Source organism: Pongo pygmaeus, chromosome 1 (assembly GCF_028885625.2).
Source record: "Pongo pygmaeus isolate AG05252 chromosome 1, NHGRI_mPonPyg2-v2.0_pri, whole genome shotgun sequence".
In the NCBI taxonomy this organism is placed as follows: Eukaryota; Metazoa; Chordata; class Mammalia; order Primates; family Hominidae; genus Pongo; species Pongo pygmaeus.
The window spans coordinates 207,296,040-207,323,121 of NC_072373.2; the positions used below are offsets into that span (position 1 = coordinate 207,296,040).

The following is a 27,082-nucleotide window of genomic DNA, read 5'->3' on the forward strand; positions in this document are numbered from 1 at the left end:
GGCCATTTTAAGAGGGGAAAATTCAGGCTTAGAGAAGCAAGCAATTTATCCAAAGTAACCAAGATTGGAATCTAGGTTCCTCTGACTCCAAAACCAATGTTCCTTGCCGCGGTACTTTCCTAGCTTTTTACTTGGAGAACTTTTCCCCAGAGGACCTCAGGCTTCAGAACTAAACCTAAGTGGATTTCTATCCTGAACCCCATCCCTCATCCGCCCCAAAGGATGGTGAGCCAGATTAAGGGGTGAAAGGCAGAAGCAGGAAGAGTAAAGGCGTGGGTGCGATCTATGGTCGGATAAGAGGGAACTAGTACACGCACGTGTTCGGATCTTCGCAACTTCAAAATCAAGTGGGCATCAGGCTTCCCACTGCACAGATAAGGAAACTGAGGTTCCAGGAAGAGAAGTAATTTTCCCCAAGTCACACAGCTAGCCAGGGGCTCCGAGCCACACATCCCCGGGGCGGGGGGGGGTTATCAGGAGGGAGTCCCCGGATGCCTGCAGAGCTGAGGTTGAGAGCTGGGCGTACGCAGAAAGGGAGGGGTGGGGCGATTCGGGGCGGAGCGAGGCAAGGAGATTGGGCGGGACTGGGGAGAGAGGAGTGAAGGGTGGCGGGGGGGTGGTAGGGCAGAAGGGGCGAGGTCATGGGGAACTCGGAACGAATCAGCAGAGGAGGGAGGAAGAGGCAGGGGGCTCTAAGACTGGGCGCGGAGATAGAGCAGCCTGGGCCGTGCAAGGGAAGAGGATTTGGAAGACCCAGAGCGGGATGAAACGGGACAGAGCCCTGGAGGGGCAGGGATGGGGCAAGGCGGAGGAGTTTCGACTGAGGCCAGGGGCGGGGCATCGAGCCAGGGGGCGGGGTCTGAGGCGGTGAGGGGGCTGGGGGCGTGGCCGAGGGGGCCGGCGAGGGGCCGGGGAAGCGGCCTGAGGCGGCGCGGGGCCGGGACCGGGGCCGGAGCGTGGACCGTGGTGGTGGTGGACGGCGAGGAGCCGGGGGCGGGGCCGTCCCAGCTGAGGAGCGGAGAGCGGCTGGAGGGTCGGGGGCGGGGCGTGCGGAGGGGCGGGGCGTGCGGAAGCCGGGACGGCGCCCCCGGCCGGCGGTGAGGCCGGCTCAGCGCGGAGCAGCTCAGTGCCCCCCGCGCCCCGCTCCGGCAGCCCCACGCTCGCGCCCGCCATGCCGGAGCAGTTCAGCGTAGCCGAGTTCCTGGCCGTCACCGCGGAGGACCTCAGCTCCCCGGCTGGGGCCGCCGCCTTCGCCGCCAAGATGCCCCGGTACCGGGGGGCGGCGCTGGCGCGGGAGGAGGTGAGGGGGCCGAGGCGGGAGGGGTCGGGGGTCGGCGCCGGGCCTGGCCTTGACCTCCACAGGCGTGTCGCACCCGAGCTGCGACGGCCCTTCACCGCGCCCCGAAACCTGCCCCCTCCCTAGGTCTGGGAGGACCGAGCGCATCTCCAACAGCTGCGTCCTCACCGTCGAAGCGGGGGGAGGCCCGAGGGACCGTTCTGGGGGGCCTCGAGGTCACTTCGATGACAAATTCCACAGGTCGGGGGACGTACCCCAAGTGCCCCGCGTGACCGCGTCATCACATATGTGTTTGCCTAGCGCCTTCCAGCCTCAGTTTGCGTTTTCATCTTCGGAGCCCCACAAGTGTGCCCCCGCGAGTCACTCCCCTTCTGAGAGGCAGGCTTCCCGCCTCAGTCCTGAACTTTCTTCCCCCCGGCTGCAGAGAGGCCCCCCCTCCCCCTTGCGGCTGGTTCGGAGATTTGGCCCGCGTTTGTGGAATGAATGCGGATGGGAAGGCGCCAGGAGCCGGGGTTCACCTTGGCTGGGCTGTTGGCAAGTTTATCGTCTCCTTTCCCCTCCCCTCTCCTCTTTGTCTTTCCCAGCAAAGCGTCCCAGGCCTTTTCTTTCGGTCTTGCAGTCTGCCCCACCCCATTCCCATGCTCTTCGGAGTTCCTTCCATTCCTCTTCTCCGAACCTGCTGCAGCTTTCCCCAGCTCCTCTGCAAGGAATATTCTAGGACAGACACCCCGTGGCCTTGGTCCAACGGAGAATAATGTGTTTTTGCAGCTCCCCATCCAAAGAATGCCCTCAATTTGGGTGGCATTTTGGACCTCAGCAACGGCTCTAGCTTTCCACCCTTCACCCTAAGTGTACTAGGCACCCACTGCGCGGCAGATACAAAGCTCAGTAGTTTATAACACCCTGCGCCAGTGTCAGGAAATCTCTCCTTCTCTCTTGGCAGGCTGACCCTCCATCTCGGAGTCTGTTTGTATCACTTTGTAAGGGTGATAGAGGATTGTGGAAGGAGCATCGACTTTGGGGAAGGCAGACCTTTTTTCTTTCTTTCTTTTTTTTTTTTTTTTTTTTGAGACGGAGTCTCGCTGTGTCGCCCAGGCTGGAGTGCAGTGGCGTGATCTTGGCTCAATGCAAACTCCGCCTCCCAGGTTCACACCATTCTCCTGCCTTAGCCTCCCGAGTAGCTGGGACTACAGGCGTCCGCCACCACGCCCGGCTAATTTTTTTTTTTTTGTGTGTGTGTGTTTTTAGTAGAGACGGGGTTTCACCGTGTTAGCCAGGATGGTCTGGATCTCCTGACCTCCTGATCCGCCCGTCTCGGCCTCCCAAAGTGCTGGGATTACAGGCGTGAGCCACCGTGCCCGGCCAAGGCAGACCTTTTTCAAACGCTGGCTCTGCAGTTTGTCATTTGGGTGAACGTGGGCATGTGACCTGTTCTGTCATCTGTGGAATGGGGGTAATAATGTGTACCTCACATGAGACAATGCATATAAAGCATGCATCTTTTTTTTGGAGACAAGAGTCTTGCTCTGTCTCCCAGGCTGGAGTACAGTGGTGTGATCTCCGCTGACTGCAATCTCTGCCTCCCGGGTTCAAGCAATTCTCATTCCTCAGCCTCCCAAGCAGCTGGAATTACAGGCATGGGCCACCACATCCGGCTAATATTTGTATTTTTAGTAGAGACAGGGTTTCACCATGTTGGTCAGGCTGTTCTTGAACTCCTGAGCTCAGGCAATCTATCCGCCTTGGCCTCTCAAAGTGCTAGGATTATAGGCGTGAGCCGCTGCGCTGGCCCATGCCTCTTGATAAATGGAATGATTATCATCAGGTTAATCGGCAGCTCTCTTTAGACAGTGATTGGGTCTCTTTTGTCTTCATTTGTCTCACAGAGCCTCGCCTTGTATCATTTGTCTCACAGAGCCTAGCCTACTACTTTGCACATAGTAGGGGTACATGTTTTATTAAAATAAGAAGCAGCTGGTCAGGTTTGGCTTCCTTCCTTGGGCAGAACCAGTAGCTTGGAGTCCACTGCCTGTGGATGTGGGTTATATTTTACTGTGGGGCTCACAGGGAAACACTGCTGTCCAGCCCATCCTTTGGAGAGCTTCCTGAGATTTGTCTTCATAGCCTTACATTTCATGACCCAGAATAGCTCAGTGCCATCCACATTCTTAGGGATTTCATGGTTCATCCTCCTCCCCAGGTTGTTCGTTAGAATCTTAGAGCAGGAGAAGGGGCTCCAATATGCACCTTATCCATGGACAGAAATGCCCATTTATGCCCATACATCTGGCCTTGCCTGGCTGTGTAAGTGTAAGCACTGTGTGTTGGGGGAGGGGCCCTTAGAATGGGTCTGGAGGCCGCAGCAGGCTCTGTTCAGGGCTCAGCTTTGCCCCAGTTCAGGCAAGACAAAACCCATCCTCCTTTGCCTTCAGATTTTTGGTTTGGTGCATGTAGAGGTTCATTGTTACAACAGAAATGCTCGTGGCACCCAAACACAGCTTTTCTCTTCAGCATTTCAGGGCCCAAAAAGTTAGAGTCTGAATTTTGGATTAGACTTCCCTGAGGTTTCCTGTTTGGTTTTGCATTTGCATTTATATTTTGCGATTACATTGTGTTTACATGTAGTTTGATGCTGCAATTTTTTCCCCCAGCTCTGGGCTTGACTAACCCACCCCCAGGCTTGTAGCTCTATTTGACTGAATCAAAATGCAACTGATTCTTAAGTCAAGTCTTCCAGTTCTGACTGGTTTCCTGGAAGTAACTAGGGACCCTGTCCTGGGACTCGCAGCCCTTTTGTACAGTCCTGCTGGGAAGGACCCTGGGCAGATCACAGGAAACTAGAATGTCAGGGCTGAGGGACCCTTTTAAGATAGAGACCAGCTAGAAACTCTCTCAGATAAGATGGAGAAACTGATGTCCAGAGAGGCCAAGAGACTTGTCCAAGCTCCTGCGGCTGGATAGTGGGAAAGTTAGCATTTCTACCCACGTGTTCTACCCCTGGTCCTGTTCTCTTTCCTTTTAAAGTCCATCTGTCTGTCCTCCCTACGTAATTTCTCTGAACTTCGTTATTTTATCCTTAAAATGGATCTCTTAATCACTCCCTGCTTACCCTACTGGGTTGTTAAAGTTTTTTGTGTTCAATTATGAAGTACCATGCAAATGTGAGGGAGTATATTAAGATAGTCATTACGTCAACCAGCCTCTTCCTGTCTTGGGCCCCTTTGTGCCCATCATCTCATTGATATTCACAACAACAGGTGAAACTGGGCCTAGGGCAGTGGAGGCAGCTGCCATGTGTCACATAGTGGGTCTCTCTGACTCTGCTGTGCTCTGCCTGGGCTCTGTCCAGCTCTCTGTGCCATCTCTATGGACATAAAGGACGCTAAGGACATAAAGATGCTACTTTGATTTGCTGACTGACTAGGGAGAAGTAGGCTGTTACAGGGAGATCAGTAAGAACCCCAGGAGTTTGTCCTGAGTCCCCAGAGAAAGGTACAGTCAATGCCATAAGAGGCAAGTGGAGCAGGAGAGGGAGAGAGCAGTAAGGACTGGTGCAATGAGGGAGAAGTTCCTGGAGGAGGTGACACTTCCAGGTGGAAGGATAGATGAACCCCATTTATCGGAGAGGACAAGGGAGTCAATTCAGAGACTCGTGGGAAGAGAGCATATTGGGAACCAAGTAAGCCATTTTGACCAGAGCCAAGAATTCACACTATATTGTGTGCCTCAAACTGCTAGTGGACACACCCCCTCCAGTAGGTCTCAGATGAAGCAGTCTGCCACAAATAGGAGGTCTCCAAAGGCTTGTTTTGTATATATTTTTGAAATTTAAAAAGAAAGTTTTAATTGGACAAGTGGCATAATTTATTATTATTTTATTTTTTGAGACAGGATCTCACTCTGTCACCCAGGCTAGAGTACAGTGGCACAATCATGGCTCACCACAGCCTCAACCTCCTGGGCTCAGGTGATTTTCCCACCTCAGCCTCCTGAGTAGCTAGGATTACTGGTGCCAGGTTAATTTTTGTATTTTTTGTAGGGTTGGGGTTTCACTATGTTGCCCGGCTGGTCTTGAACTCCTGGGCTCAAGTGATCTGCCCACCTCATCCTCCAAAAATGTTAGGATTACAGGCGTGAGCCACTATGCTCGGCCGGGGCATAATTTGTAATAAGTAATTTAAAACATAACAGAAAAGGCCTATGAACAACTATCTCAATCCCTGTATTCTCCCCAGAGGTAATTGCTTTGGAAATGTACATGCTTCCCAATGTATGTCCTCACGGAAAATATATTATCAGTGGGGTAATGGGAGTGGCTGGGGGAATGTTTACCTGAATTGGTATCAGGTCTTATAATGCACAGTTTAAATTGTTTTGGAGTTACATTTTTCTTTTCCTTTGTGACTTTTGCTTTTTTGAATCTTGTTTTAGAAAGGATTTCCTTCTTGATTTTTAATATTCTTGTGAATTTTACAGTTTGCTTTGTAAAATGTATTTTAGTGTTAAAATTGTGTAATCTTAGAGATTGTTTGCAAGAAACATAAACCCTGTCAAGCTTGTTTCTGTTGGAGGGAAATTTGTTTGTTTGTTTTTTGATTGTCAGAGAAGAAGATTGAGGGAAATTGGCTTTAAAGAATTAGAGGTGCCTCATGGGACTGAAGAGCCAGAGGTAAAAGTACACCTCTCCAGGGCCTGGAACTGGAGGCTGGGAAGTTGTCAGGAACTAAGGCAGCTGCTTCGTCATTCTTGTTCTCTCCTGCCTCTGCTTCTCTCTGCACATCTGATCAGTGCTTTCGCTCATTCATCATCACACACGCCCCAAAGCACAGCCCCCATGCTCACGTGACCTCACTGGGCCAGTGTCTAAAGGTAACCGGACACAAGATTGAGCCAGTCTCATGTCCCACTTCCAAGTTCCTGGCAGAGGTTGACAGCCCGGCCCAGCTTCTGGACTGGTTCCAGTAGCTGGGTCTCCACCCCTGGTTTCATCAGCAGAGGTCATGGAGGGAAAGTAACAGGCAGGGTAAACATGGCCATTGAGACCTATGGTGTGGGAGGGGGCGCTTCTCAGAGAAGAGGGGCAGGGCCTGGAAAATCCCCTCAGAAGTATCTATGGCGATTCCTCTTTATTTCACACAGTCCAGGTTCCAGGGAGAGGTGCTGTGCCCATCCTGTTCTGTACCTCCCTGGTTTAGATCATTTATGCATACTCTCAGGTATAGAAGAACCCGTTTAGAAAACTCAGGTATAGGAGTTTTTTTATTTTTTATTTTTTAATTTTTTTTTGAGACAGAGTCTTGCTCTGTCATGCAGGCTGGAGTGCAGTGGCACGATCTCAGCTCACTGTGACCTCCACCTCCTGGGTTCACGCCATTCTTCTGCCTCAATTTCCCGAGTAGCTGGGACTACAGGTGCCCACCACCACGCCCGGATAATTTTTTGTATTTCTAGTAGAGACAGGGTTTCACCGTGTTAGCCAGGATGGTCTTGTTCTCCTGACCTCGTGATCCGCCTGCCTCGTCCTCTCAAAGTGCTGGCATTACAGGCGTGAGCCATTGCACCTGGCTGGATTTTTTTTTTTTTTCTTTTTTAAGATGGAGTTTCACTCTTGTCACCCAGGCTGGAGTGCAACGGCACGATCTGGGCTCACTGCAACCTCCACCTCCCAGGTTCAAGCGATTCTCCTTCCTCAGCCTCCTGAGTAGCTGGGATTACAGGCGCCCGCCACCATGCCTGGCTAATTTTTGTATTTTCAGTAGAGACGGGGTTTTGCCATGTTGGCCGGGCTTGTCTCAAACTCCTGACCTCAGGTGATCCGCCCACCTCGGCCTCCCAAAGTGCTGGGATTACAGGTGTGAGCCACTGCGCCCAGCCAGTTATAAGAGTTTAAAAGATTTAAAAGATGAGATTAGAATGCTAAGGGGGTGCAGCAAGACTTGGAGGGTTTTGAATGCCAATTGAGCATTCTGACTTTTTGTTGGGCAGTGTGGACCAGTGGACCCAATCATGTTGCTCAAGGAATGGATGAGGTTGGCCCTGCCAGCATAGTGCCTGGGGGACTGCCCCATGCCAGGCCCTGTATGAGGCACTGGGCAGATGCATCGCTCAGTTAGAGATGCAGTCCCTGCCCTGTGGAGCTTACAGTCTTCTGGCAAAGCCCAACAGTAAGCAGGTAAACAAATAAGTCACAGCCGGGTGCAGTGGCTTATGCCTGTAATGTCAGCACTTTGGGAGGCCGAGGTGAGAGGATCACTTGAGCCCGGAGGTTGAGGCTGCAGTGAACTCTGATGGTGCCACTGCATGCTAGCCTAGGTGATAGAGCAAGACCCTGTCTCCAAAACAAAACAAAACAAACAGAAAGAACAAATAAGTCAGAAGTTGCTCATTGTACTAAGTGGCACAAAGACTCATCCTTCTCGTCAAGGCCTTCTTTGAGGTTTGTTCTGGGTCCTCATCTCTTCAGGGAATCTTGTCCACACGTGTGGCCTTAGTTACCTCCCATCTCCAGGTGACTCACATATTTGTACCTGTAGCCTAGATCCTCATGTCCCAGTGCATACTTGACCACACTCCTAACTTCCCCCAGGCTCCCTTCCAGAGCTGTTTTCACAATGAGTGGTGCGACCTCTCACCTCCACGTGTGCCCCTCATCACCAAGGATCATCATCTTTTTTTTTTTTTTTTTGAGATGGAGTCTCGCTCTGTTGCCCAGGCTGGAGTGCAGTAGTGTGATCTCGGCTCACTGCAACCTCCGTCTCCTGGGTTCAAGTGATTCTCCTGCCTCAGCCTCCCAGAGGCAGATTGATCACCGGAGGTCAGGAGTTCGAGACCAGCCTGGCCAACATGGTGAAACCTTGTCTGTCCTAAAAATACAAAAATTAGCCGGGTGTGGTGGCACGTGCCTGTAATCCCAGCTACTCAGGAGGCTGAGGCACGAGAATTGCTTGAACCCAGGAGGTGGAGGTTGCAGTGAGCCCAGGTCACGCCATTGTACTCCAGCCTGGGCGACAGAGCAAGACTCTGTCCCCCTGACAAAATATTATTTTATTAATTAGATTAATTTTATTAATCTAATTTGTCAATAGATTTCGACTTCTATGAGAATAGAAACTAATCTCACTGTTGTGTCTCTAGTATTTACCATAGAACTGTTTTCAGAAAATATTGGTTGAATAACAAATAAATGAAAGAAAAAAAAACTAAAAAAGAGCATTCATAGAGAATAATGGTATGGGGATGCTCCAGATGGAGGGGACATCTTAGGCAAAGGCCCTGAGGCAGTAAAGAAGCTGAAGTATATGTGACCCTGAAAGGGGGCCCAAGGGGCAAAAGCACTGAGATGGGCAAAGGGAAGAGTGGCACCTGCTGAGTTCGGGTGGTGGTGGCGAGGCCATATTCAAGTTTGATGGCCCTGGTAGTGAGTTTAAGTTTTATTTAGTATACAGGCAAGCAACATAATCCAGTTTATATTTTAGAAAGATCATATCAGTTGCTGTGTGGAAACTAGATTGGAAGGGCCAGGAGAGGACCCAAGGAGGCCATGCTGTTATTTAGGGAAGAGATGATGGTGGTGTGGATAGGGTTGTGGTTGGTGGAGGAGGACAGAAGTGCACATATTGTAGAAGTGTTTTATAAGCAGTCAAGATTTGTTGATGGAGTACATGTGGGCAGTGCTCAAGATTGGGTCCCACATTTCTTTTTCTTTTTTTTTTTTTTTTTTTTGTTTGATTGGGATGGAGTCTTACTGTATTGCCCAGGCTGGAGTTCAGTGGCACCATCTCAGCTTACTGCAACCTCTACCTCCCGGGTTCAAGTGATTCTCATGCCTCAGCCTCCCAAGTACCTGGGGCTACAGGCGCCCGCTACCACACCCAGCTAATTTTTGTATTTTTAATAGACATGAGGTTTCACCATGTTGGCCAGGCTGTTCTCAGACTCTCCTGACCTCAAATGATCTGCCCGCCTCAGCTTCCCAAAGTGCTGAGATTACAAGTGTGAGCCACTGTGCCCGGCCTTAAATTTCTGATGGAAGGGTGCCATATACCGAGAAGGGGAAATCTGGCAGGGGAACAGGTTTGGGGAGAAATCAAGAATTCTAATTTTTTTTTTTAATTTTTTGTTTTTTAGAGACAGGGTCTCCTTCTTTTGCCCAGGCTGGAATGCAGTGGTGCAATCATAGCCCACCACAGCCTTGAATTCCTGGGCTTAAGCAATCCTCCTGCTTCCACAGTCACATGCCACCACATCCATGCTAATTTGTTTCTTCTTTTAGTAAAGATGAGGTCTTACTGTGTTGCCTAGGCTGGTCTCAAACTCTTGGGCTTAAGTGATCCTCTTGCCTTGGCCTCCCAAAGTGTTAGGGTTACGAGCATGAGCAACTTGCGCCTGGCCAGGAATTCTATCTGTATATGTTTATAGGTCTTGAGACATCCAAGTGGAGATGTCAAGAAGGCAGTATGTGAGTTTGGAATTCAAAGGAGCGGGCTGGAGATACACATTTGAGAGCTGTCAGCATCAAGACAGTGGGTTTCAAACCTTTATCTGTGTCAGAATCACCTGGCATCATTCCCAGAGAGTATGATTCATTGGAGGTATCTTAGGCTTTTTATGGCAAGCAAGAGAAACCATCCTGAGCTGATTTAAGCAGAAAAGGGCTGCACTGAAAGGGAATGTTCAGTAGCTCACAGAATTTCTGGGAAGTTGGAAAACTGGGGCTGGGCAGCAGGCAGGATCTCAGCCAAAATCATGCCACCGAGCCAGTTTGGCAGGACACTGCTGCCACACACTAAATGCCATCGCTGTGTCACTGTCCCCTGGACACTAGACACCACTGCAGTGGTTGCCACCAGCATTGGAATGGATCTTCCACTGTGCTCCTGATTCAAAGTCTGTAGTGAGGGCTTCTGATTGGTTGAGCTTAGGTGTAAGGGAGGCTGGAAAAGCAAGAATTTGTTGTTTTCAGCTTTCATAGGAGGTGAACTCTGCCAAGACTTGTACAGTGAGGAAGTCCCCAGACATAGGAAGGAGGTCAGGTGCCAGACTGGCACACAATGACAGATGTACTTGACAGCAGGTTTGCCAGCTTGTGGGAGTGTCTGGGAATCTGCATTTAAACCAGCACCCTGGAAATTCCCATGCAGGTGCTGCCTGAACCACATTTGCATCCATTGCTTGAACTGGTACTTAAAGCTGTGGGAGCTGGGCATGGTGGCCCACATCCGTAATCCCAGCACTTTGGGAGGCTGAGGCAGGGGGACTACTTGAGGTCAGGAGTTTGAGACTAGCCTGGCCAACATGGCAAAACCCTGTCTCACTAAAAATGCAAAAAATTAGCCGGGCGTGGTGGCACGCACCTGTAATCCCAGCTATTCGGAGGCTGAGGCAGGAGAATCGCTTGAACCCGGGAGGTGGAGGTTGCAGTGAACTGAGATTGCGCCACTGCACTCCAGCCTGGGTGAAAGGGCAAAACTGTGTCTCAAAAAAATAAAAAAAAATTAAATAAAGCTGTGGAATGGACAAGATCACCTAGAGAGAGGAATGAAGAAGGCCCAGGCCCAAGCCCTGGGGACCCTCGGTATCAAAAGATTGGGATAGGAGGAGGAATTAATAAAGGAGACCAAGAACGGGCTGTCAGTGGGGAGGGAAGAAAATAAGACAGTGTTGTGCCTCAGAAGCCAGGAGAGAAGTGTTCCGAGGAGAAAGGGTGCTCGGCTCTGTTAGATGCTGCCCAGATGCCCAGAGGTAAAATAAGACAATGACAGAGACACAGCCTCTGGCTTTGGCAACATGGAGGTCATTGGGAACCTTAAGAACAGATTTATGGCTCACGCCTGTAATCCCAGCACTCTGGGGGACTGAGGCGGGTGGATCACCTGAGGTCAGGAGTTCCAGACCAGCCTGGCCAACATGGCAAAACCCCATCTCTACTAAAAATACAAAAATTAGCCAGGCATGCTGGCGGGCACCTGTAATCCCAGCTACTCAGGAGGCTGAGGCAGGAGAATTGCTTGAACCCGGGAGATGGATGTTTCAGCGAGCCGAGATTGTGCTACTGCAGACACAGCAAGGCTCCATCTCAAAAAAAAAAAAAAAAAAAGAAAGAGTAGACTTAATGCCATTTTCGCCTCCACACCATCCTGGACTGATTTGAGGAGGGAGCAGATGAGAAGTTCTCCCTAGAAGGTGAGCAGAGACATAGGTTGTGGCTAGGGCCCTGGGATCAACAGGGTTTTCTAGGATGGACTGGGGACCCAACTCCACTGAACCGCCTCCTCCCTACCAACAGCCTCTGCACAGGGGGCCGAGGGTCTTCCCAGAGTTGTCAACCTTGAGCCTGTCTCTCAAAGTCTCCTTCTCTCCCCAAATTTGTCTTTTTTTGTGCTCACTTCCTTGCCTAGTGTTCAGCTGTTTCTGGCCACTGAGGTGCAAGGAGACAGATGACTCAGGCAGATTTGGAGGCAGAAACTAACTTTAGGTCAGATCAGAAGGAACATGCTCTCCCTGAAGGCAATTTGATCATATCATTCTCAGACAAGATGCTGCTAGAAGGTCCCTTCGATGGGCCTAGAACTTGTGCCCAGGGCAGATGAGGGAGTGAGACCCACAGGGGCACAGTGAGTGGCTTCTGTGACTCTAGGGCAGGGCCCTGGGAAAACTGATTCCACCTCACCAACGTCACAGGAGGTGCTTTGGAGGGCATGGGAGGCTGAGCTGGGAACAGCTGCTGAAGGTTCTCTAACTTGACTGGTTTTAGACCTTGAAAGAGCTTTTAAGAATCTCAGCTGCTGCGGGCTACACCCAGACCCACTGAATCAGAATCTCCCGGGGGCGAGGCCTGGGCAAGTGTGCAGTTCAGAAGTTCCCAGGTAACTGATGAGCAGTCGGGGTGAAAACTGTTGTGGTAAGCTATTGCATGCCCACTGAAGGTTAATAATCCATTAAGCCATATTTACTGAACGCCTGTGGTGTACAAAGGCAGGCTCTGAGGGCGTGGAGAGAACTAGACAAGGTCTCCTTCTGGGTGGGAGGACTCTGCCAATGAAAAGTTGATTGACAACCTGTAGCATACAGGGATGTGGCTGAGGTCTGTGGCGAGAGTCCAGTAACTAAAGTCAGACAGGCTTGGGTTTGAATTCCTACTGGCTGTATGACTTTGGGCAAATGACTTAACCTTTCTGAATCTCGGTTTTCTGATCTGTGAATTAGGGATGATGATAACTGTCTTATGGGTTTGTTTGAGGGGATAACATAAAAAATCTAGCAAGCATAAACCTAGCACGTGACAGGTACTTAGTAATTTTTTAAAATTCCCTCTTACTGTAAACACAAGTACACCTGCACACGGGGTAGTTAAAAAGATCAGGAAACATACAGAGAAAAGAGAAAAGTAATTGCAATAGGGATGAGGTAATTACCATGAGTGAGTGTTGAGATTATCTGTGCGGTCCTGGCACCAGAGCAAAAAGGGAAACCTTGTGTACCTTGGAGGTTTTGGGGAATGAACAGCTAAGCCTGATTTTGGACAAGGCAGGGTCTTCCCTCAGCTCTGCCCTTTGCTCTCTGCCTCCTGTTCATTTCTTTGTCAAACATTTGCTGAGGCCAGTGTGGTGGCTCATACCCATAATCCCAGCACCGTGGGACGCCAAGGTGGGAGGATCACTTGAAGCCAGGAGTTTGAGACCACCCTGGAATCAAACAACAAAGCAAGACCCTGTCTCTACGAAAACAAAACAAAACATTTGATGAGAGGCTGCCTAGCAGTTCTCAGTCCTGGCTGCACCCTACAATCCCTTAGGTTGCTTTTAGGTAGATTTCTTCTCATTCAGGTAAAATTCACATAACATAAAACGCACCATTTTAAAATGTACAATTCAGTGGCCTTAAGTATATTCACAGTGTTGTGTAGTCATCACCACTATGTAATTCCAGAACATTTCCATTATCCCAAAAAGAAACCCTGTATTGATTAGTAGTTACTCTCCACTCCTTTTCCCGGCCCCCGACAACTTTCCATCTCTATGGCTTTACCTATTCTGGACAGTTCATGTGAATGAAATCCTACTACATGTGGCCTTTTGTGTCTGATCTCATTCAGTTGCATAATGTTTTCAAGGTTCATCCATGTTGTCTGGGTTGTGTTAAAAAGCAATAAAAATAGGAAAAACAAACACACCAGGCAGTGTTGTAAGCATTTTTCAGATATTAGCACATCATAACACAGGGCTTGTCCAGTTATTTGGATACAGAGAAGGTGTCTGCTGGGCAGGAATAGCTACCGTGAAGCCCTTTCTGTGTGTATTATGCTGGGCCATGTGCTTAAATGCCTGACTGAGTTCAGTCTGATTAGATAGATGCTGTTATTATGCCATTTGACAGATGGGGAACATCTATCAGAGAAGCTGTGTCACTTGCCTCAACTAAGAGGACTGGAACCAGAATTTGGACTTTAGGACAGTATGACTTGAAAGCTGGAGTCCTTAACCCTTGCTCTCTTTTCTGTATTGCCACTGGGTCTTGCTAATATGTATTCATACATTTAATCATTCATTCATTCATTCATTCATTCCACACATGCTTATTAACACCTCCATCCTGAGCCTTGTGTTGAGTGCTGCAGATACAAAGGTAAATGAGCCATTCCCTGCCTTTCTGGAGTTTTCAGCCCCGTAGAGATCAGACATGTATGGCAAATAAGGGCCAGGATGCTCTAATGAAAGCCTGTAGCGGGCCCAGGATGGAATACAGGTAGGCAGGATCAGTTCTGTTGTGGTGGGGAGGGGGTGACCTGTAAGTTGAGTCGGGAAAGATGAAGTGTTTACTAGGCAGAATGGGGCAAGGCCCTCCAGGCAGAGGGAGCAGCATGAGCAAAGGTCTGATGGCTGGAAACAGTTTGGCATATTGAGGAAATTGCCAAGAGTTCGATAGGGATGGTTTTAAGGGACCAGTGATGGATAGCAAGCCCAAGTGGGGGGCAGGGAGGGATTCATCCTGGCCAACAAGGGAACCCAGAAGGTGGGAAGTACTGTTTGCTGCTCTGTCCAAGAGGGCAGGCCAGGTTCTTCCCCAGTGTTGGGTGGAATTCAGGGCTTGAGGCCAGGGGTCGGGTAGGAACCTTCGGCGGTTAGTCCAGCAAAGTTCTTGTTCTCTTAGCTCATCACCGCCAAGCAATCTCCTGAGGAAAATCCCAGCCAGGAAACTTGGGGTTTGCAGAGGCCTCAGCATACATCGAGGGTGTGGCTCCCTTCTTGCAACCCCTCTTCCTCCCTGCTTCCCACCACCCCACAAGGGACAGCCGGTACGGCTGAGCTGGTGAGGCTGGACAAGTGCCCAGGCTGGGAAGACGTCTGCAGAGGCCTGACCAAGGGGTGCACAGCCAGTCACAGGCTCCAGCAGTGCAGGAAGGAAAACAGCAAGAGGCCAGAGGATCCTGAAATAATAAATGTCAGAGCAGACAGGAGCCTTCCCTGTCACCACCCAAACCCTTCATTCCAGAAGAGGAGTCAGAGGCTCAGGGTGGGAAGGAGACTGGCCAGGTCACACCACAGGACAGGGGCAGGGCTGAGGCTGGCCCTGGGTCCTGGCTCCCAGGCCTTGCAGTGTAGCCACCGCAGGGGCTGTAGGGTGGCAAGCAGGGCCAAGGGCCACCTTGGTATGGATGAGGCAGAGGGATAGCTGGGAAGAGCACTGCCCTCCTCTGGCACCCCCTTCTGCCCCAGCCTGGACTCTCAGGTGCTGGGGGTGGGGGCTGATCCAAAGGAAAACCATTTGGAGTCTTTCCCTCGCTCCTGCTGGTGGCTGAGGTTGGAGCAGCCTTGTAGGGTATGACTAACCTCAACTGTGTCCTAGCGCTTTGGCCTGGAAGGGGATTTAGAGCTCACGTCTGTTAGCTCAAAAATGGACAGATGAGGAAACTGAAGCATAGGAGGAAGGAACTTACTGAGAGGCACACCGAGGGCTTAATGGCAGGAACAACCCTAAAATTCAGCACTTTCCAGTTCAGGGCTCTTGGTCTCATGGCCTTGTTCTATATGCAGTAGAAGGCCATTCTCAGAATGTTTCTGCGGTGCCTCTGAAGATGCCTGGCATCCACCATTAGAAAAAATGTTACCTCAATTTCTTTTCACAGCAATCCTTACAGAGGTAACTGGGGCTCAGAGAGAGAGGATTTAGCTCATAGTCTGCTTTAGTGTGATAGCAAGAAAGGGCTCTGGAGGCAGAGGTCTCTGCGCTTCTTAGAACTTCCTACATGACCTTGAGCAAACTGCCTAACCTACCCCAGCCTCAGTTTCTTCATCTGTAAGATGGGGAGGATAATAACTACCTCACAGAGTTGTTGGGAGGAATAGGCCAGGTAACAAACATAAAGTGCCTGCCCCAAAGTGAGCAGTCAGTTAGTGGGGCAGTAGGTAGTTGAATTCATGCTAATAATAGACTCAAGCTGGGAGCTTGGAATGGGAGTCCTTCCTGTTGGGTGATCTGCTCCGGGTCAGGGCCTGGCTGTGTTCCCATCACCCTGTCATGCCTGGGGGACAAGGCTGAACTCTCTTTGTCCCGCTTGAACATGGATCTGCAGCTGAGCCCTGGAGTTAAACTTTTTATGTTGAGAATTACCAAGTAACTGCCCTGTTCAGAACCCTTCAGGAGCACCCCATCATTTATAGAATAAAACCTAGAGGTTTGGTTAAAAGCATGGACTCTGGAACCCAATTGCCTGGGTTTGAGTTTATTTTATTTATTTATTATTATTATTATTATTTTTGAGATAGAGTCTCGCTCTGTTGCTCAGGCTGGAGTGCAGTGGTGCAATCAGAGCTCACTGCAGCCTTGACCTCCTGGGCTCAAGTGATACCCTACCTTAGCTTCCCAAGTGGCTGGGACTACAGGTGTGTGCCACCACACCTGGCAAATTGTTTTGTATTTTTTGTAGAGACAGTGTTTCGCCATGTTGCCCAGGCTGGTCTCAAACTCCTGGGCTCAAGCAGTCCGCCCACTTGGGCCTCCCAAAGTGCTGGGATTACAGGCAGGAGCCACAACACCTGACCTGCATTTTCTGTAAATTGGTAATTGGATCTAGAAGTGAGAAGCCCTGGGTTTTTTTTTTTCTTTTTCTTTTTTTTTTTTTGTACTTTATCATTTTGTTAAATATTTTAAGTGTAACTTGGTTTGCTCATTAAGGTATTGTATTTTTTTTTTTTTTTTTTTTGAGATGGAGTCTCACTCCATCACCCAGGCTGGAGTACAGTGGTGTGATCTCGACTCACTACAACCTCCACCTCCCTGTTTCAAGCGATTCTCCTGCCTCAGCCTCCCGAGTCGCTGGGACTACAAAAATTAGCCACCACACCTGGCTAATTTTTGTATTTTTAGTAGAGACAGGGTTCCACCATGTTGGCTAGGATGGTCTCAAACTCCTGACCTCGTGATCCGCCCGCCTCAGCCTCCCAAAGTGCTGGGATTACAGGCGTGAGCCACTGCACCCAGCCAAACGTTATATTTTTAGGATCATGTTTAATATGTAGTACATATAATTTAATCATCTTTGTGGACACTGGAGTCAAAGACCAAAGAGCCAGGATTCAGCCACCCCACAAGAAAACTCCTTTTTAGCGTTGGAGTTTCATTGATCTTCCCACATCACTTACATTGTTAGTATTGATTGATTGAAAAATACGGGAAAGAACAAATGAATTCAAGAATGCTTTTAAAGAGTTCTGTGTCTTATTGATCATAGAGTTGCACATATTTGGAATGTGGTCAGACTAATTTGTGAAACATTTTTATACTCGTCAGTAGTGCTCATGATAAGTGTGGCTTCACAGGGTCCTGCTAGTAACACCACGGACCTCCAGGGTCTGGGTTCATTGCCTGGAAATGAACAAGGGAGTTAGAGTCTTAACAGTTCAGTTCCCAGGTCCACATTTTGGCTGTGTGAGCTCAGGCAATGATCTTCACTGTTCTGTGCCTCGCTGACTCATCAGCTAGATGGGAACAAAAACGATGACTGCCCCATTAAGATGCTGTGTGTCTGAAATGGTGGGTGTCAAACTCCCTTACAAACTGTAAAGCTCTATACAAGTTTTAGGTTGTATTTTTTTCCCCTTTTTTTTTTTTTTTTTTTTTTTTGAGACGGAGTGTCACTCTGTCACCCAGGCTGGAGTGCAGTGGTGTGATCTCGGCTCACTGCAACCTCTGCCTTCTGGGTTTAAGCAATTCTCTGCCTCAGCCTCCTGAGTAGCCGGGACTACAGGCACCTGCCACCACACTCAGCTATTTTTTTTGTATTTTTAGTAGAGACGGAGTTTCACCATCTTGACCAGGGTGGTCTTGAACTCCTGACCTTGTGATCCACCTGCCTCTGCCTCCCAAAGTGCTGGTATTACAGGCATGAGCCACCATGCTGGCCTAGTTTGTATTTGTTTCTTAGTTTGTTTGCATTTCCAGTGAAACCTGGGGCAAGAAACTCACCTGAACCTTTATTTTGCAGTCTGTAAAATGAGGAGGTAATGTTAGATAATCTCTAATATTCTGTGACTTCGTCTCTTGAGGAACAACACCATAGTCCAAAGCAAATATAGAAAATGTTTTTCATCTCCTGTACCAACTCTAGTTTAATTGGTAGAGGCTACCATCATATCTTAACAGAATGATGAACCAAACCCACAGTCAGTGGGGAAAACACTGTTATCTATTAATAATGGCTATAATGGGCCAGGCGCGGTGGCTCACGCCTGTAATCCCAGCACTTTGGGAGGCTGAGGTGGGCGGATCACGAGGTCAGGAGATCGAGACCATCCTGGCTAACATGGTGAAACCCCATCTCTACTAAAAATACAAAAAAAATTAACCAGGCGTGGTGGTGGGCACCTGTAGTCCCAGCTACTTGGGAGGCTGAGGCAGGAGAATGGCATGAACCCGGGAGGCGGAGCTTGCAGTGAGCTTGCACGCCACTGCACTTCAGCCTGGGCGACAGAGCAAGACTCCATCTCAAAAACAGTAATAATAATAATAATAATAATAATAATAATAATGGCTGTAATGGGCCGGGTGAGGTGGCTCACACATGTAGTCCTAGCACTTTGGGAGGCCGAGGCGGGCGGATTACCTGAGGTCAGGAGTTCAAGACCAGCCTGGCCAACATGGTGAAACCCCCGTCTCTACTACAGAAAATTAGCCGGGTGCAGTGGTGCACGCCTGTAATCCCAGCTACTCTGGAGGCTGAGGTAGGATAATTGCTTGAACCTGGGAGGTGGAGGTTGTGGTGAACTGAGATCACGCCACTGCACTCCAGCCTGGGCTACAGAGCGAGATTTCATCTCAAAATAATAATAATAATAATAATAATAATAATAATAATAATAATGGCTGTAATGGTCATGGGATGACACAGAAGTGATACCTATGCACTATATTATAATGGTCCAAAGGAATGAATGTCTAATGGTGAAATGTAATCTATATCTCCCAAGGCCTTAGCTCTAGCAGCTTTGCCCCCTTGGCTGAGTTGCCTTGGTAACCACAGCTGGCTCTGAGAAACCATGGGAATGAAGAATGGGTCCTATTGATGAATCCTGACCCAGGAGGGGCATGCAGAAGGCCCTTCTAGGCAGGGCAGCTGGGCATGGCCTAGTGCTGCCATGTGTGGTCTTTTGCCTGCAGAAAACACAAACCAGAGAGCCAGAGCATGGTGTGTATTTGTGTGTGTTGGGATCAGGGTAGGGGACACAAAAGGCAGTGCCAGCAGCTGGAATTTAGGCCTTGTCTAGGGCCAGCCAGGGTAGGCTGCCCAAAGGACTCCAATGGGCTTTCCAAGCTCAGACATGTTTCTTAAACTAAGCCGTGTTTCAGCCACCTTTGCCCAGTGCCTGCCAGGCTCTTGCATGGATCCATTGACTCTTAGCTTTGAATGAAATCTAAATAGCTCTCCATTCTAATCCAAAATCCGGTGTCTGAATCACTCTCTAGCACCTAAAGTATTTGAATGCTTCAAGTGACAGGGAGCTCACTGCCTTCAGGGGTGGCCTATTCTTCCTTAGGAAAGTCCCCTGTTTGAGCTGAAATCTGTTTCTGCCTCCCTAACTTCCACCGCTCAGTCCTGGGAATCCTCTCTGAGGCCAGCCTGAACAAATCCATTTTCTTTTCAGTAAGACGTCCTTTACATTGTTTGTATTCGGGGCCTCACCATTGCTGTCAACCTTGTTTTCCTTGGACAGATCTCCCTCTGTGCCCTGCCTTCTCCCTCTCCTAAGCCTGAGGGGATGGTGAGGGAATATGGTAGAGGTGGTGGAATTGGGATTTAGGTGTGGAGGCAGATCCAGTCCCAGGATCAAATAAGCTGTGCCCCCTAACCTTTGTGGGGCAGCTTAGAGCTGGGGAAAGAACATTGGCCCTGGATTTGGATAGTCCTGTGTTTAAATTATAACTCTGGGCCAGGTGCGGTGGCTCATGCCTGTAATCCCAGCACTTTGGGAGGCCGAGGTGGGCAGATTATCTGAGATCGGGAGTTTGAGACCAGCCTGGCCAAGATGGTGAAACCCTGTCTCTACTAAAAATACAAAAATTAGCTGGGCATGGTGGCACACGCCTGTAAACCCAGCTACTCAGGAGGCTGAGGCAGGAGGATCGCTTGAACCCAGGAGGCAGAGGTGGCAGTGAGCTGAGATCATGTGTCTGCAGTCTAGCCTGGGCGAGAGTGAGACTCTATCTCAAAAAAAAAAAAAAAAGAAAAAAGAAAAAAAAGAAAAGAAAAAGTTACAGCTCTGCCACTGTTCATCACTGTGTGACTTGGACATGTTCCTCCTCCTGACAGCTTCATCTTTAAAATGGGAATGGCAATGCCTTCCTCAAAGAGTGGCCAGGATAGTGACAAGTAATGAGGCTGCACAGAGCAGGCACTCAGGACATGCTGCTTGCACTCTCCCTGCCCAGCGGCAGGGGTCTGCTGTGGTCCCTCTCCACCTGTGCTTCCCCACAGCTTGCTGACGAGGATCAACGTGGAGTTGGGGGTGTGGGGAGATATGTTTAATTAATTCAATGAAAGTTGAGAAATTCCTAAATCAAATTCAATTTAATTTTGAAGTAGATAACATTTTTAGTTATCAAATAGTGGACAGTATTCTAAGCACTTTACCTATAGAATTTACTTAATCTCCCCAATAACCTTATGTGGTATGCAATATTATCATCTTCATTTTGTGAATGGGGAAATTGAGGGACTGAGAGGTCACATCAGGTACCTGGTGGAGCTGGAATTGAAATCCAGGTAGTTTGGGGACAGTCCCATACTTTTAGCAATGATGATGTACTGCATCTCTGAAGAGAATTAGAACAGTAATTCCCAAACTTTAGCATGCATTAGAATCACCTGGAGGGCTTGTTAAACCACAGATTGCTGGACCTCACCCCCAGATTTTCTGATTCAGCTGGAGAATTTGCTTTTCTAACAAGTTCCTGGATGATGCCTGCTGCTGGTTGAGGGCCCCCACCTTGAGAATCTCTGACTATCAGGGATTAAATGGGCCCACCTGAACCCAGAGGCTGATTTTTTTTTTTTTTTTTTTTTTTTTTTTTTTTAAAGACAGGGTCTCATTCTGTCACTCAGGCTGGAGTGCAGTGGCATGATTATAGCTTACTGCACCCTCAAACTCCTGGGCTCAAGGGATCCTCTCACCCCAGCCTCCCAAATAGCTGGGACTACAGGTGTGTGTCACAGCACTTGGCTAATTTTTTTTTTTTAATTTTTTGTAGATGGTCGGGTGCAGTGCCTCATGCCTGTAATCCCAGCACTTTGGGAGGCCAAGACAGGAGGATCACTTGAGGTCAGGAGTTTGAAACCAGCTTGGCCAACATGGCGAAACCCCATCTCTACTAAAAATACTAAAATTAGCTGGGCATGGTGGCGGGCACCTGTAGTCCCAACTACTTAGGAGGCTGAGGCAGTAGTATCGATTGAACCTGGGAAGTGGAGGTTGCAGTGAGCTGAGATCACACCACTGCACTCCAACCTGGGCAACAGAGAGAGACTCTGCCTCAAAAAAAAAAAATTTTTTTTTTTTTGGTATAGATGGGGGTCTCACTTTGTTGCTGAGGCTGGTCTTGAACTCCTGGGCTCAAGCGATCCTCTCACCTTGGCCTCCCAAAGTGCTGGGATGATAGGAGGGAGCCGCCACACCTGGCTTTTCCTTAATCTATCCAGTTTCATGGGGAATGAGGGCTGATCTCACACAGAGGCAGAAAACAAACCACAGTAAGAACCATACTCATGTTTTCCAAATGCCTCAAACCTTGCCACATGCTGCCATGTTTGTGATCTCATTAAGCCTCACAGTAATTCTGTGAGTTAAGCAGAGAATGGATTTTTCTGCCTGTAATCCCAGCACTTTGGGAGGCCTAGGCAGGCGGATCACGAGGTCAGGAGTTTGAGACCAGCCTGGCCAACATGGTGAAACCCCGTCTCTACTAAAGATACAAAAAATTAGCCGGGCATGGTGGTGGGCACCTGTAATCCTAGCTACTCGGGAGGCTGAGGCAGGAGAATCATTTGAACCTGGGAGGCGGAGGTTGCAGTGAGCCGAGATTGCGCCATTGCACTCCAGGCTGGGCAACAGGGCGAGATTCCGTCTCAAAAATAAAAAAATAAAAAAATAAAAATCTATTTTAAAGGAGAGGAAGTTTAGAAAACTAGCTGGGCCAGTATCACCCAAGGAGATAATTTTGGAGATGCTGGGGCTAGAATCTTAGCTACTGACTCATCACAGCATTCTGGAAACCTCTCTGCCTTTCCCCAAAATACCTTCCTTTCCCCAGGCTACTATGAGAATTGTCTCCTTAAAACTAAATTTTTTTATCAGTGTATGGATGAGTGGATTAAAAAAAAAAAACCTGCATTCCTTTGGCTTAAATCTTTGAGCCCTATTATACCATGGGATAGATGTTATCAGTCATTTATACCCCAGTGTGAATGATTTTCAGATATTTTCTTGAGAAAGGAGTAATTAGAACTTTTCCCTTTTCATGCTCCCTTTGGGCACTTGCATGTTCTTAAGTCTGTGGGTCTCTTGAAGGAAGGGGCCATGTCTTATGTGTCCCCACCATCTGGCACCATGCCTGGCTGAAACAGTCACCAAGAAATGCTTGTTGAAATGAATGAATGAATGGAGAACTATGTTCCTGTCCTTGTCCATTATTCCCAGAGCACGCCTCCCTTCCTGGCAGTCCTACCATTTATACCAAGCGTTCCCTCACCTCTACCTCATAGTGCAGTCTCTTTAGTCTCTTTTCTGTTTGTCCAGGCGCCAGAGTTAAGCAACACAGCTTAAGGGACGCCTTCCCCATTCCTTCAAAGTAGACATGGCTCTGTTTTCCCTGGACTCCCAGGAACCTTCCATCATAGCCCTCATCACATTGCATAAGTGTCTGCTTATAATGGCTTTTTCTTCCCTTCAGTGATGATGTCCTTGAAAGCTGAGATTGTGTCTTTTTTGTTTGTTTGTTTTTTGAGACGGAGTCTCGCACTGCCCCCTGGCTGGGGTGCAATGGCGCGATCTTGGCTCACTGCAGCCTCCGCCTCCCAGGTTCAAGCGATTCTCCTGCCTCCGCCTCCCGAGTAGCTGGGACTACAGGCACATGCCACCATGCCTGGCTAATTTTTTGTATTTTTAGTAGAGACGTGTTAGCCAGGATGGTCTCGATCTCTTGACTTCGTGATCTGCCAGCCTCAGCCTCCCAAAGTGCTGGGATTACAGGCTTGAGCCACCGTGCCCGGCTGAGATTGTGTCTTTTTTACACAGGGTGTAGTGGGCACTGAATAACTAGTTGAATGAATAAACAGCCATGTGAACTTGGCTGCCAAGAGCAGTAGGGACGGGAATGGTGTCTGGCTGGGAGGCCGTTTCCTGATAGATGTCTGACAAAGGCATCAAAAAACAGTCTGTGGCTGGGCACGGTGGCTCATGCCTGTAATCCCAGCACTTTGGGAGGCCGAGGCAGGCGGATCATGAGGTCAGGAGATCGAGACCATCCTGGCTAACACGGTGAAACCCCGTCTCTACTAAAAAATACAAAAAATTAGCCGGGCGTGGTGGCGGGCACCTATAGTCCCAGCTACTCGGGAGGCTGAGTCAGGAGAATGGCGTGAACCCAGGAGGCGGAGCTTGCAGTGAGCCGAGATCGTGCCACTGCACTCCAGCCTGGGCAACAAAGTGAGATTCCATCTCAAAAAAAAAAAAAAAGAAAAACAGTCTGTGAGTGATTCGGGTGACTTGTCTCCCTTTACCAGTTAGAGCTAGTTTCAGCCACAAGTGGCAGAATACCCAGTATAACAGTGGCTCAAATAAGAGATTTCTCTTTCATATTAAAGAAGTCCACAGATAAGTAGACTGGGGCTGCTAGGGTAGTTTCCTAATCACTAGGGACAAGGCTGATATCTTGTTGCTCCGCCATCCATAACAAATGGCTTCTACTTCATGGTCCAGGATTGCTGCCTGAGCTCTAGACATTGCAAGCACATTGTAGCCAGAAGAAAGGGGTGACAGAGGGTACCCTTGCATTCCTCTTTCTTCTTTTGGTTTTTTTTGGGGGGGGGGGTTGAGACAGGGTCTTGCTCTGTTGCCCAGGCTGGAATGCAGTGGCATGATCACAGCTCACTGTAGCCTCAACTTCCTGGGGTCAAACAGTCCTCCCACCTCAGCCTCCTGAGTAGCTGGAATTATAGGCCCATGCCCCATGCCTGGTTTTTAATTTTTTGTAGACACAGAATCTCACTATGTTGCCCAGGCTGGCCTTGAACTCCTAGGCTCAAGCGATCCTCCCGCCCCAGCTTCCCAAAATGTGGGATTATAGCCATGAGCCACCACACCCCAGCCCCTTTTTTTCTTAATTAAAAAAAAATTGACTTTATTTTTTAGAGCAGTTTTAGGTTCATAGCAAAATTGGGCAGGAAGTACATAGAGTTCCCATATACACACAGCCTCCCCCTCTGTCAACAGCTCTTACTGGAGTGGTACATTTGTTTCAATGACCATACATTGACATATCATCACCAAAAGTCCATAGTTTACATTAGGGTTCACTCTTAGTGTTGTGCATTCTGTGGGATTGGACAAGTGTATAATTCCATGTATCCACCATTATAGCATCATACAGAAATGTTTCCCTGCCCTAAAAACCCTCTGTGCTTCACCTGTTCCTCCTCTCTACTCCCATCCCTGGCCACCACTGATCTTTTTACTGTCTCCATAGTTTTGCCTTTTCCAGAATATCATATAGTTGAAATCACATAGTAGCCTTTTCAAATTGGCTTCTTTCACATAGTGATATGCATATAACTTTCCTCTGCATCTTTTCATGGTTTGATAGCTCATTTCTTTTCAGTGCTGAATAATATTTCACTCTCTAGATGTATGACAATTTCTTTATCCATTCACCTACTGAAGGACATCTTGGTTGTTTCCAAATTTTGGTAATTATGAATAAAGCTGATGTAAACATCCTTGTGCAGGTATGCATACGTTTTCAACTTATTGAGAAAATATGAAGGAGTATGATTGCTGACTCAGTTGGCAGGAGTACGTTTAGTTAAGAAACTGTCAAACTGTCTTCCAAAGTGGCTGTGCCATTTTGCATTCCCACCAACAATGAGAGTTTCTGTTGCTCCACATCTTTGCCAGTATTTGTGTTTTCGGGTTATTTATTTATTTATTTGTGTGTCTGTGTGTGTGTGTGTGTGTGTGTGTGTGTTTTGAGATGGAGTCTTGCTCTGTCACCCGGGCTGGAGTGCAGTGGCACTATCTCGGCTGACTGCAACCTCTGCCTCCCAGGTTCAAGTGATTCTCCTGCCTTAGCCTCCCGAGTAGCTGAAACTACAGGGATGAGCCACCACACCTGGCTAATTTTTGTATTTTTAGTAGAGACAGGGTTTCACCATGTTTGCCAGGCTGGTCTCGAACTCCTGGCCTCAAGTGATCCACCAGCCTCAGCCTCCCAAAGTGCTGGGATTATAGGCGTGAGCCACCGTGCCTGGCCTCCCTTGCCAGTATTTGGTGTTGTCAGTGTTTTGGATTTTGGCCATTCTAACAGGTGTGTAGTCCCTCCCTTCCTTTTTATTTTTTATTTTTTTAAAGCCACTTTATTGAGGTAGGATTGATATGTAAAAAGCTGTACATAGTCAGTGTATACAACTTGATGAGTTTGGGGGTTATCTCCCTTCTTTGTAAGATACTTTTTGGAAGTTAACAATTAAAATATTGCATTCCATGCCCAGGACTTAGCCCCATGACCACAGATAGCTGCAAGGTAGGGAATGTAGTCTTTATTCTAGGTCGCCAAGTGGCCATCTGAAAAGTCAGGTTTCTTTTGAAGGAAGAAGAGAGAACGGACACTGGGAGCCACCCAGTGATCTCTGCCACACTACAGGGAAGGGAGATCTTCTCAAACTTGCTTAAAGGAACTTCGTTGGGTGGGTTCAGTGATATTTCGTGGAATTTCACCAAAGACATAATGTGTGGAGGTTGCCTCTGAAGAGGCAGCTTCTGGAAAGTTGCCAGAAACCAGCACTTCTTCCTCTTCTGCCTTGCTGTGGCGGTATGGGGCTTGTTCATTTCTTTCTACACATCTGCTCTGTTCTTTTCTCTCTGCACGTGGCAGGAAGGACATCCCAGCTTTAGCATTTCAGTCAGTCAACTAGCTTTCCAGAGCCCAATTCCAAAGTCCTTGGAGAGAGAATCTGATTGGTCCAGCTTGGGTCAGGTGGGAGAGAGAATCTGATTGGTTTAGCTTGAACCAGGTGTCTGTCGACTCTGGCTAGAACAAACAAGGCTGCAGGGGCCCACCTCCAGAGGAACGGAAGGCAGTTTTCAGAAAATGGGTGTTATGGGATGGGAAGACTCCTCAAAATGTATCTAGAGCATGAACATACTCCTCTCAGGTCCATGTCCCAGGACTTTGCAAACCATCATTCATTTAAGTAAACATTTATTGAGCACCTTCTGTGTGCTAGGCACATGGATCTGCCCTCTAGGGATTTTGGAAATCTTTTTGGAAATTGTTCATATCTTTTTTTTTTTTTTTTGAGATGGAGTCTCACTCCCATTGTGCAGGCTGGAGTGCAGTGGTGCGATCTCAGCTCACTGCAACCTCCACCTCTCAGGTTCAAGAGATTCTCCTTCCTCAGCCTCCTGAGTAGCTGGGATTACAGGTGTGCACCACCACGCCCAGCTAATTTTTGTATTTTTAGTAGAGACAGTGTTTCGCCATGTTGGCCAGGCTGGTCTTAAACTCCTGACCTCAGAAGATCCACTGCCTTGGCTTCCCAAAGTGCTAGGATTACAGGCGTGAGCCACTGTGCTGTCCCAATTGTTCATATCTTTAATCTGAATCATCTTTTAGAGCGAAATCATAGCTCCTTAAATTACTCACCTTTTAGCTTTCCAGATTTCAAGATGGGGATCAAGGGATTTGGTAAACATATGCTTCTGTTTCCCCATCTGGATTTTGGGGAACCATAGAGATGGCCATGTTCTCGCCTCTTTTTTTTTTTTCTTTTTCTGTTGGCCAGTTTAGAAAGAAATGTTCTCCCCTCCACCTCTTTGTCTCTTTAGTGAGAAACATTTTGGTTGTTTTTTGTTTGTTTGCTTTGTTTTTTGAGACAGGGTCTCCCTCTGTCACCCATGCTGGTGTGCAGTGGCGCAATCAGGGCTCACTGCAGCTTTGACCTCCCCAGGCTCAGGTGACCCTCCCACCTCAGCCTCCCAAGTAGCTGGGACTATAAGCGCATGCCACCACATGGAGATG

The 27,082-nt window shown here is 48.5% G+C and overlaps 1 protein-coding gene across 4 annotated transcripts in view; it reads left to right on the forward strand.

Moving 5' to 3' along the window:
• Window positions 1-1,046: 1,046 nt before the first annotated feature.
• ASAP3 (ArfGAP with SH3 domain, ankyrin repeat and PH domain 3) overlaps window positions 1,047-27,082 on the forward strand; it is a 55,756-nt gene continuing 29,720 nt past the window's right edge. The window contains exon 1 of one of the 4 annotated variants that reach the window (XM_054500830.2): window positions 1,047-1,300. In XM_054500830.2, the coding sequence (XP_054356805.1) occupies window positions 1,172-1,300 (129 nt within the window). In that variant the 5' untranslated portion in view covers window positions 1,047-1,171. The remainder of the gene's footprint in view (window positions 1,301-27,082) is intronic. The other 3 variants (XM_054500840.2, XM_054500849.2, XM_054500859.2) reach the window with 3 other exon arrangements.